Source organism: Zingiber officinale, chromosome 8B, assembly GCF_018446385.1.
Source record: "Zingiber officinale cultivar Zhangliang chromosome 8B, Zo_v1.1, whole genome shotgun sequence".
NCBI classification, from domain to species: domain Eukaryota; kingdom Viridiplantae; phylum Streptophyta; class Magnoliopsida; order Zingiberales; family Zingiberaceae; genus Zingiber; species Zingiber officinale.
Window position 1 is genome coordinate 64,490,636 of NC_056001.1, and position 12,263 is coordinate 64,502,898.

The following is a 12,263-nucleotide window of genomic DNA, read 5'->3' on the forward strand; positions in this document are numbered from 1 at the left end:
CCGTGCTCTTTTGTGGAGTAAATAGTGAAAAACTTTTTTTTACAAAAAAAAATTCCATTGTCTCACCCATCTCCATCGGAGTAAACAGGGTGGTGCTATTTATACAAAAGGAATGAATTTAGATCGAGATATATATTTTGATGTGACGCATTTATGATTAACGAAAAAAGTGATTTTGCTAAAAAAAATAGAAAGTGTATTTATATATTTGTTTAATAAATTCTTTAAAATATTAAACATATATGTTAAAATTAGCAATTAATCTTAGTTAGTGTTATAAATATATATACTTTTATGTTCATCAGATTTTCTATATAAATTATATTAAAGAAATTGAAATTATGAATTAGCTAGCCAGGCGATCGAGCATTTCTCCTTTTAGGCACCATAAACATAAACAAACTTTTCAAGCCACGAAACACAAACGAGCATTAAACCAATTAATAAATAGATAAATAAAAGAAAACGAACAATAGAACCGTCTATGGCTCATATTATTTGGACAAGAAGTTGAGTTGAAACGTAATCGTCGGATAACAAAGCATTGAAAGACTATATTTACAAATTAACGAAATACCTGGCAAGGAACAACGAGCATAATTACAACTGCTTCTGTTGCAGCCTCTTGAGCATCCAATTGATTATGTCTGCTCCAATTTCATCACGCTCTGGCTCAAACAGAAGGTCATGTAAGAAGCCCTCATAGAGCTTTATATTCTTGTGTTTAGACGAAGCAAGGTTGTACAAATCCTGCGATGCCAATGGATCGGTGACCCGGTCAGCAGTCCCATGCAGCACCAAAAAAGGCAGGGTGATGTACTTGAGATTTTGCATCAGATAAGAGGTTATGCGTAGGATCTCATGGCCTGTCCGAACTCTGATCGGTCCAGTGTAAACTAGAGGATCTGAGTACTTGGCCAACATAGCTGCTGGGTCTCTTGATACTGGGATTCCCTTTTTGTTAGCCCCCTTGAATTGGAATTTCGGCAGTACAATAGAGATGAAGGGTGCCATAGTCTACAGCACGTTAGAAAACAACTCACATGAGAGATGAGCTATTGGTACAAGGGCACGAAAGAATACTATCAAAAGTTTCTAGTTATGAAGTTTCTAAGTGTCAAGTATGGCTTTGACACGAGTCTTTGGGTTTTTTAGTTGCACAGCTGTAACACTGCTTAGCTACTTAAGCAAATGAAATCTTACACCATATATACCTATCAATGGACTCAAAGATGGACAGCAATATCTTGCAGCTTACCAAAATAGACTATAAGAAGGAGCAATTACCCTAACTATTGGATGAGCAGGCTTTACACGAATAGCTGGAGATGTCAATATGATCCCCTCCACCAAAGCCTCAATATGAGGAAAAGTAGCGGCCTGTCATGCAACCCATGTTATTAGAGAGATAAATAAAGGAAAAACTAAACTGAAAGGGGCCTTCAGGAAGAAACTGCATGAAGGCGCCTAAGAAAAGCTGGAAGATCCGGTTGATTTAATAACAACTATTTACTTGCAAACGGCTGCCATTAAATCAACTCTGAATTGTGCTAAAGGAGATTGTCATTAGTAAGTTGGGATGTAGGTTATTTTTCCACAAATGACTTTACCTTCAGAACCACTGCTCCACCAGTGGAGTGACCAAAAAGGAAACAGGGTGTATCAGGATTCTGAGATTTGATCTTTTCTAGGAATTTTCCCTAGAACATGTAAAAAGGAAATTCTAATAAGCATGATCCAGAATATGACTGATTCATAAACATGAAAAATAATAATCTCTAACAAAAAAAAGTTAACATACTGTGTCTTCAACAACATGATCTAGTGAAGGTACATATCCATGCAATCCATCACTCCCACCATGGCCTGTTGAAGATTCTAAAAGAGTTATGAGAGAATCATGCAGATCATAGAAGAGGAATGCAAAAACTTGATACCATTTGATTTTCCTGCATTTCTTGTAGTAAACTATACATTTTTATTGCAACCTAAGGTTTTTGAACAGTAGGCTATATTGAGGTAGTAGTGAAAACATCAAATAGAGACTATTATTCTAGATTTAGGATACAAACAAACACAATTTTTTAAAAAAAGAAAAAGAAAAAAAAAACTAGAAAGAAAAACCGATGCACCTATCCAATCCATTGCATATACTCCAAAGTTGCATGCCATTAGTTGCTTAGCAAAGTGAGCGTATCTTCCACTGGAAAAATGGCAGTTCTGTTATTCAACGATATTCTCAATAAAGTGACAAAAAGAAAAATGGCAATGACTATCAACAAGTCATTGGGACCAAAGAAAGGATAATGTGGTAGTAAGTTATAGTTGGAATATGCTAGCAGTATAAACACATCAAGTCGGTGCCATACCTATGTTCATTAAGCCCATGTATTATCAACATTATACCCCTGAAATTGTAAGAAGAAACAAATCCTAATTAGGCATCATGATAATTGACCATGCAACAGCTTGAATAAAAATGTCACGAGCCATTCCAATGTACAAATTGCTAGATTCTTATAGGATTTGTTTTTTTAAAGAAAAAATTACTTGTAATCAACCAATCAAGATGCAAGATGCAATTTCATCCATCAAATCTAATCACAATAGGAATTTTTGTTAATAATGCCTACAGGGGAAAAGAACCATACATCTATTACTACCAAAATTAGGTGATTTTCGCATTAGACAAGCAGCATATTTGATTCTTTAAGCTAGCTAACTTCTGACTTGGTTGAGTCCTGATAATTTTGGTCAGTCTAACTAACTCAAAATTGTGTGCGCGCGCGCGTAGGAGGGAAGAAATCTTATCTTATTAATTTGACCTAACAGGATGAAATCCAACAAGAAAGGTCTGAAAGATAAAAGAGAGAAAAAAAAAGTAGCCTTTATCTGAATTCTTGGTGAGAACTAGCCTGCCTTAAGCATTACAGTGAAGAACAACTAATTGAATCATGGCATACAAAAGAAGATCGGATTCATCCAACTGCTACAGGAAATAGTCAAAAGAAGCAAAATATAACACAAGCCGTGGTAGAAAATTGTTTCTGGATTTGTGACCGTAGTAAAACTTAACTAAAATACCATTTCCAGCCAAATGAACAAATAAATGGAAACAATGAATTTAATCAAGACTTCATTTGAAAACTAAGATTTTTTTTTTATTCATAGCATCATAAGGATTAACTGATCTTAGACAAAACGATTAAAATAATCCTAAATTTTATTCACATGAGATAACAATATATCTATAAGTTATAAGATTTAACTCCCCAAATTTTGTTACGTAAAGGTTAAAAAGTTGAAAGTTAGTTCAAAAATCTATTAGGAAGAAGACCAGAAGTTTCATGAATTTGGCAATTATAAAACAAACAATATGGTCAAACTATACATTCAAGGAAGATAAAGACCAACATTTTTCTGTATATCCTGCAATCTAAATCTATTGAAATTCTCTAGAGCAAAGTGAATCATCAAGCATAGCGCAAGAGGCGATATTGCATTTTGAAAATCACAAACATGGATTATCGACGTAGCCAATCCAAAGCCGCGAAATCCATCAGAACCCTAATTTTCGCCGACAGAATCGGATCGAAACCCTCACCTCAAATCTCCCGACATCGGCATCCACGATCGGCAGAAGAGCGCCCTTCTCCTCGTTCCCTCGAACACGGACGTCTCCCCGCGCCACATCATCTCCTCCGACGGGGAAACCATCTCCACCCCCTCGGCGATCTCCCGCCGCCGCCGCACGTCCTCCTCCTCCGCGGCCATCGACCACCGGCCCTTGACCGTCTTCCGCCGAGGAGAACTCGCCGCCGCCGTGCGAGATGAGATGGGATTACGTCGGAGAATAAGGAGGAGGAACCACGTGGCGAGAGAATGCAACAAAAGGACCACGCGTAGGAGCGATGCCAGCGACGGCACGGACCTCCTCATGTTCCTGAAGACGGGGATAATACGGCCGCTGGCGCCGGAAGTCAGCTCCTCCACCCGCGCGGCCTTCTCCATGCCTCCTCTTCGCCCTCTCCTCTTCGCCTTCTCCTCTTCCTTCTTCGCCTCCGGGTTGGCTTTGCCTCTCTCTCTCTCCTTTTTCGATTTGGTTGGGCGGCTTCGAAAAGGGTTGGCGTATATAGACTCTCTTCCCCGCGATTCGCCTATCGTTTTTTTCATTTCATTTCATGGACTATTCGGGCTTTTGACGGTTGCGTCAAAAACTCACTCGTTACGTTTCGCGGTAAGTGAATAATACATGGGAGAAGGCTTGTACACGTCGAAACTATCAAATTAATAAAAGGGAATAAAAGCATATCTCCCATTGTGCTTCTTTCCTTAACCAAAACTTGCACGAATCTATTAGATGATGTCATTGCATTCAATTGTTAATCTGTTTCGTAGTTTTGCTCCGCGTAATCGTAGAAAAGTGTCGCCGAGCCTTTCAAAGACCCACATGGAAAAACATAACTGAAATTAATAGATAACTATTGTGGTTAAATTTTGGAGTATAAAAATATGTTTAAATATATAATAGAATTTAGAAAGAAAAAAAAAAGTTTGGTTGGTGCGACTGAGTGCATTTATTCAATTCTTAAATGTGGAGTTGGATTTCGGAGCTAATATACTATCATTATTCCATGACGCGTTCTTGTTGGTGTGGCCACGAGTTTAGTCCACTGGTCGGTGCGACTGACTTCATTTGGCGGTGATGCATCTATGATTTTATGAGCCCATCCAATTAAGTTGCAAGTCGCGATCAGAAGGATTATGGACGTTGAACTTTGAACCCATAATTAATAGGAAGAAAATGACCGTAAAGGAAAGGTAGTAGTATGCGTCTCCCTCTCTTTTCATCGCAGCGAACAGCATCCCGTTGTGGCTCAATTTATTGGCAAAGGGGTGGGACAATATTAAATGATGGGAATAAATTATTGCCGTCACATATTTCATGTGATTTCCAAGCAGATTTGGCATCAGATTTGTTCGCGAATCATTGTAACAAAAGATAACGTTTGTCCCTCGATAATTGATCCTAAATTTATACCCTCTAGTTTAACATCCCATTAAGAATAGGATAGCTAAGAATGCAATCAAAGTCTCATAAAACACATTAAAAAAATTATAAATTTAAAAAAAATAAAAGATATCATCAAACAAGAGTTTTTAGATAAAGTCTAAGAATAAATTCATATGGACTTAGGTCTAAAGTATATAATATCATATTATTATAAAGATATGTGAATTCTTTTAATTTTAACAAGTGGTATCCGAGTTATTCAGATCAAACCATGTAGATAGAATAGTGACCTTGAATGAAGGAGGTGGGGGCTCCTAGAGAAGTGAACTTTAAGCGAAAAGTCTAAGCAAATCAAGGGTGATTGAATGCTTGATAAATTCTTGACAAAAATTTTGGAGAAATGAACCCTAAAGGGTGAAAAACTTAAGGGCCTACTTGGTTAGAGGGAGTTGACCAAAGGAAAGGGTATGAGAATCAATTAATGTGTTTGGTGAGTGAGATTATTTACTGAATAGTAAATTATATAAACTAATCTATGGATTTTCTTCAATCCGTGGTAAAATTGGGAGGGATGAAAAAAAAATTAGTATTCATTCCTCTCGATTTAGCATGTCTTCTTTTTTACTTTCTCTCCCTTTCTTTTTTTCAACCCTATAATATCTTCTTCTCTCATCCAAATCAACTATACCCTCATTTCTAATATCTCAAGCTTCCAAATCCTCTACCGCCTTAAGCTTTCTGCCTCAAAAATCCTCCCACCAACACACACTGTTTTCCCTCTCTTTTCTTTTTCTACCCTAAATATCTTCTTCTTCTCCAATCTAAATCAATCGTACCCTCATTCTTGATATCTCAAGCCTTCAAATCCTCTACACTTGCATATCTCCTGTTTATGCTTATGAATTCATAAGTAAGAAATTGCTCTAAGATTGTTGGGAGTACAATATGATGTGTTATTAACTATAACTTTGTGTTGTTTCTGTTGATTACTCTATGGAGTTGTGTATTATTTTTTGTAAGAATTTGATTATGATGATGGTTTTTAGCATAAAACTATGATATATATCTATAAAGGGATTATGTTTATTCTGGATTTATGTGGAAAAGGAAAAAAATAATAAAAAAAATAGGACAAACATGATTTCCTACCATATATAAAAAGATGCATCTTGAGGAATTTGCTTGTAATATATGATGCCCATGGTTTGTTTCTTGTTTTAAAAATGATAACCAATTTACTTGTTACCAGTGCTGCTTGCACTACCTTCCAATCCATAAATTATAATTACTTGTTAGATTATATTTATGTAGATCAAATGACTCGCCTTCCTATTATCGAACAACGACGAAAACTAAAGAACCTATTATTGCTTCAACAAACAACAAATAATATGTTGGTCTTGTTATTTACTCTATATTATGTGCTCATTTGTTCATACCTTTGAGATAATGTCCATCATATCAAAACAAAAGAAGAAAAAGAGTCGAACGAATGAGATGGATGTGTAGATTGACAATGGATTATGATTCTGCTTGCATTAGTCATCTTCTCATTGATAGGGCAACCTTTAGGAAAAGGTTACCGTGTGATATGATAGTAGGCATTGGAGGACTAATGTAATATCCTAAATCAATTGCTTTAATTAAAAATATTTATTTATTTAGTTCAGATTTAATTAGAATGAAGTTTTAATTTAAGTGACTAGCTTTAATTATGTTTAATCAATAAGTTATAGTATATCTAAACTTAAATAAATTGTATGACTTAAATATCCATGAATTTATAAAAATTAATGATTAGGCAATATAAATTATAAATTTGTATAACTTAGATGTGTATAAAATAAATACATGAATCTTTCAAATGATAAAAGGAAGTATATATATATATATATATATCTTACTATTTTATTAAAAATCTCCCCCCTTTACTAACTAACTTTGGTGAAGCCTAAAATGCATTTACGTTAATACCTTTTTTTCTATTTACACTAAAAATAATTCCAAGGTTTATTAGTAATTCTACGAGCGAAACAATCAGTGCTCTAGAGTTCGAGACTCAGCTACAGCGTATTATTATGAATTTTTTTCATCATTAATTTTCTTTGGTTGTTTTATATAAAAAATATATATATATTTCTCTTTAGTCCCATATCTTAGAATTGACAACAATATGATCAAAAAAGCTTCTATAAATAATTTAGGCCGACGATGTTAAAAAATATACTTTTCTTAGTTTTTTTACTAAGACAAGTATAATATTAAATTAAAATAATTTTTTACATAGGGAAGCTCATTACAGTAGTTTGTTGTTGGGATTCTCTAGCGTCACTATTGCATGGGTAATCTTATAAGGGTGACACTAGAAAATTCAAACAATTCGGATTTTCAAATACCCAAATAATTTATATATTATTATATTACACACGCAACGCGTGTGCACGATCACACTAGTATATATATATATATATATATATATATATATATAGTTATTTGATACCAAATATAAGGTACCTAATTTAGAAGGCTCGGCTAAGGTAGAATTGGAAATAAATATATGACATGGCTAATTTAGATACGGGTAGGAATTAAAATATATGATAATGAATTATTTGATTCTCGGATAAAATAGAACTGGAAATAAATTTATACATGGCTTAGTGTGTGTAAAGGATTTAGCAAGTTTAAAATTTATAAGATGTGTGGACATAAATTTTATTGCATATAAATTTTATGCAAAAAATTTAATTAAGAAATATACACATGTGTGTATATATACATATATAATTCTAAGATAAATATGTAGATCCAAATGTCATATTTATCTTGTAAAATTTAATTGGGAAAGGATAACACATATAAAGAAAAACATACATATATATATATATATATATGTGTGTGTTATGTAGCAAATTTATTTAAGGTATAAATTAAACACTACAATAAAATCGCTCATAGACATCGGTTTTCCACCGGTGTCTATTTGATTTTCGACCGATGTCTATGAAGCCGATGTTAAAAGTCTGTCATTTTAGACATCGGGTTAAAACCGGTGTAGTATCACTTAACGACACCGATTTTCGAATCGGTTATTAACCGGTGTAGTATCACTTAACGACACCGTTTCATACACGGTGTAAAACCGATGTAATATTGTATGTTAATAACACCAGTTTTGGCAGCGGTAAATGACCGATGTAATATTACTTTATAACACCGGTTTTACATCGGTGGAAAACCGATGTAATATGTATTTTTTCTAACAGCACAGATTTGATTTTAAAACCGACAATAACAAAAAAAAATACACAAATATTCACAAATTGTACAAATATTCTTCATTCAATAATATCCATAAAATACACAAATATTCACAAATTATATAAATAATCTTCTTACAACAATATCCATAAAATACCCAAACATTCTTTTTACATCAAAAGCTAGCTAATAAATATCAAAATCAAGGTAGAACATTCTTTTAACACATCAAGGTAGAACCGCACTTCAAATGTAATCTAGCATGCATTCAGCCCACTCGAACCGCACTTCATCAATTTCAACTCTGGAGTACTTGAGATTTGTAAACTGTAAAAACACATAAATCCACCATATGTCAAATAACTAAAACAAATGTGTATATGTATCAAATAAAATAGAATACTGAGTTTTTAAAGGCTGCTGTGCAAGATAACGAATATAACATAGAATCTAAAACTTTCATATATGACACTTAGTATATGCTGCTTAGAATATAACATAGATAATTTGCTCCTTCTAATTCAAGTGTACAGATTGATAAGAACCGACAGCATCATACAACAACTTACTAGGCATGATAATGGTTGAACAAAGAAATATGACTACACAACAAATCTAGTGAAGCATAGAAGAACAAAGCTACCTCTGATGAAGAGATATACTATTTATTGTACTACCTCTGATGCCATCTTGGTATCCTGAATATCCTGCACTAAGCCCCCTATTTTCTGTGATTTCTGCTACCAACCACAGCAGCAAGGAATGCGGCAAGAAGGCAACTGCCTCCTTAGTCCAACACCCAAAACAGCAAGTTAGAGCTTCCTTTTGGGTCCATTCAATCCTCTAGTAAGTAGAAACTATTTTCCCTTTGGTTTATGATGGATTTGGAGTGTCTTGACCTAAGATATAATCCTCTTGTAGCCCTCTATATTAAAGGCCAGCATACATGGAAAATTCAGCATATTCTTCTGAAGTCATAACAGGGTCGGTAAACTTTACTTGTAGTTTTTATTCATTTGCTTCATGTAGGAGTAGATTCTAGTAAATTCCCACACATTTAATGTTTAATGATCGGCTAGGGATAAGATTAGGGATCAACATGATCATTTCCTCCCTATAGCCATGTGGTAGAGGTCGAGCTTGTAACCTAAATAATGTAGTTAGGGGTCTCTATCTGATTAATGAAAAACATGAATATAGGTAAAAACAAAAGAGGTGAGTAAAATAATGAAGAGGGGTTAAATCATAAAAACAAAGAGTTCCCTATTCTTGAGGTACCCACAGGCATATTGACACTCACTCTTACTTCTAGTTGAACTTGAAATTCATTGGTATAGCTAAATATGGTAATGGGTACCCTTTAAGTTTGATTACCCATTTATCTTAATAGGTTAGGTTAAATTCGAGTATCAATGTGTTAGATATTTAGAGGAAGTTGAGCAGGTTAAAAATGTAATCAATACTTTAATCCTAAGGTTATCATTTAAGATAGCTTATCCAGCCACTCTACTCACTGCAGCTCCTAATCTCTAATTCCTTTCTTCTTAGGCAATCATTTAGTCTCCAACTAGTATCTGGTTTGTAACAAAAGCATAGCATCCGGTTTGTAACTTATTTTAGGCAAATAAAGCAACCATATAAGCTTATGAAATGAGAGAATGCTACACTCATTAATGGTTGCATAAGGATTGCTTAAGTCAACATATAAATTTTCTTTAATGGGATGTAGGTCAATTAATATGGGTTGTTTAATTCATGTGTTTTATGTTGTGTGAATTGCTTAAGGTCATCCCTAAGCTACTGTACATGCTATGTCAGAGCTAAATTCGTCCCAATTTGTGTGGGTTCTTTTCTCCTTTTCACCTAAGCCATATGCATAAACCATGTACATATTAAGTAGAAGCAACTAGTTTTCACTCTTGTGAAACAAAACATCTAATGCTTTTTGTAAACATTTACATGCTATCAAATTAAGAGTGTCAAGTTTTGATTGGAAGTGTGGATGTTTCCAGCGGTATACAGCTTTCTGAAGAATCAAACATAATCAGATACACCGCTACAATGTGATAGTGTACATAAGCATATCACGCATAACAAGCCACAAGTCCTATCAATCTACCATTAATTATGTACTTACATTCATAGTATTGGTTCAAGTCATATCTAAGTTCATGTCGATCTCTTCACATTTATAAAATTTTCAAATAATTAATATTAGCTTCTGCAAATGATGTTGCCCCTACAGATAAAAACATTCATTGGACAATAAAGGTTGAGAAAAATAACCACCTCAAAGTTTCCTTTCAGTTCTGATTCGAGCTTTTTGGTGAGACTCTCGTTGTACAATTCCTCATAAGCCAACTGAATCTGCTTTCTTTGGGTGGCATTTCTATGCGCTAAAATGTTGATCAGTGTCTTCTCATTAGTTCCCCATCCTGACACATGTAGATGTCGCGGTAAGGCTATTTAGCTTATACAAATTTTGCTTCACTATTTCTTCATAAATTTATATATGCTATTCAAAACTAGTGTATTTGAGCAAGGTATCGAAATACACTGTAGAAGAACTTGCATCTCTCTTATGCACAATGGCATTATATGAGGCCTTGATGAACCCATTGCTAGACATTAGGCTTCAAAGGGACAAGGCTTCAGGGATGGACAAACAGAACACTTTTGCAAACTCTTACAAGGAGATTTCCAAAGAACATAACAATACTAGGAAACATAAATAACACATGGAAATGAAGACTATAATCTCTGTGCTCCTCTTTTATGAGTTTCATTATGGAATATCACATTATCAAAGGTTTGAAAAATCAATCTTCTATCAATTATTAAAAGAAGAAAAAATCTATGTAAATCAATTGGACAAGAAGAAAACAATTCCATATATCAAAATAATTATTTGCCTGATCCATTAAATAAAAAAAAAACTCATTTCTTGAAGATTTCTTCCTTGGTCTATGTTATGATCACAAAAACTATCAGAGATAACAAGTTCATATCACTTAGAAAGATGAAACCTCTCTATTTTCTGGGAAATATGTAGATTTATTTCTGATCGGTGTTAAAAAAAAGTAATCTTGAACTCATAGAGGAATGATCTAAGCATTAGATCTGCATACAACTATGTGCTATTGCTACAGATTGCTGATCGGCATAAAAAAAAAAGTCATCTTGAACTCACAGACAAATGATCAAGCATTAGATCTGCAGATACCTCATTAGATCTAATGATCAAGCATTAGATCTACACTCATTAAGATAAGATCCATATAGTTAAGCCCAAATAATTAAGACAAACACATCACGATTAACATGATAAAGGTACAAATAGTAGCCACTTGATTGCTTTGAAAACACTCCAGAATTCTAGCCTTCAATCTGGAAGAAAAACAAGAGTTGCAAGGATCTTCAATGGTTACTTTGAACACTACATTTCATTAACTTAAACAAAAAATCAGAGTGGTTTTATTATTTTTAATATTTTTATACTTATTCAGCTTTTTCATATTTTTGAAATGCTTCATTATTTTTAATTTTTTATTCAGTTTTTAAGTGAATGAATGGGATGAGAAAACGACGATCGATATTCTTCTCTCACCTTTGTAGCTAAGACAATAAACAGTGAAAGTTTAAAAGAAGAGCTTGAAAAATGTCCCAACTTTTTCTTCATTTTTATCCATCTACCACTCTTTTAAGTTTCATAATGTACAAACAAATTTCGCTTTAAACTAAGAGAAAACTTACCGCGTGTGATAAATAAAAAAAATATTAGTAACAAAAAAGAACCTGAAAGGCTCTGAAAGTCTAGAATTCTGGCAGCAGCCATCCAGCTCTGTTAGTGCTTCTTCAACACGATCACCAAGCAGATGTAGTTGCATATAAAGAAATGTTAATTAGGCAGCATACACAAAAGAAAATTTGCAAAGAACCCAAATAAGGGGTTTAATAATGCTCATCCAGCTAAATTGGTATATAGTTA

The 12,263-nt window shown here is 34.0% G+C and overlaps 1 protein-coding gene and 1 long non-coding RNA gene across 2 annotated transcripts; both read right to left on the minus strand.

Annotated features, from left to right (window-relative positions):
• Positions 1–456: 456 nt before the first annotated feature.
• On the minus strand, positions 457–4,129 carry LOC122016852 (monoacylglycerol lipase-like). Its single transcript, XM_042574277.1, has 7 exons — positions 3,605–4,129; positions 2,370–2,408; positions 2,133–2,203; positions 1,802–1,866; positions 1,611–1,700; positions 1,288–1,380; positions 457–1,017 (listed from the first exon to the last, which is right to left on the minus strand). Exons 1-7 carry the CDS (start codon positions 4,009–4,011, stop codon positions 601–603), a joined length of 1,182 nt encoding a protein of 393 aa, XP_042430211.1. The 5' UTR covers positions 4,012–4,129; the 3' UTR covers positions 457–600.
• Positions 4,130–10,468: 6,339 nt separating this feature from the next.
• Positions 10,469–12,156, minus strand: LOC122017262. Its single transcript, XR_006121311.1, has 2 exons — positions 12,071–12,156; positions 10,469–10,710 (listed from the first exon to the last, which is right to left on the minus strand). It is a non-coding gene; the product is annotated as an uncharacterized LOC122017262 (long non-coding RNA).
• Positions 12,157–12,263: the final 107 nt, after the last annotated feature.

Coding starts and splice junctions, on each gene's coding strand:
- LOC122016852 (XM_042574277.1), bottom strand. CDS start 4,011: ATGGAGAAGGCCGCGCGGGTGGAGGAGCTGACTTCCGGCGCCAGCGGC. Junction 1,701..1,801: donor ATCATGTTGTTGAAGACACA/GTATGTTAACTT, acceptor TACATGTTCTAG/GGAAAATTCCTAGAAAAGAT. Junction 1,381..1,610: donor GTGGAGCAGTGGTTCTGAAG/GTAAAGTCATTT, acceptor GTTGCATGACAG/GCCGCTACTTTTCCTCATAT.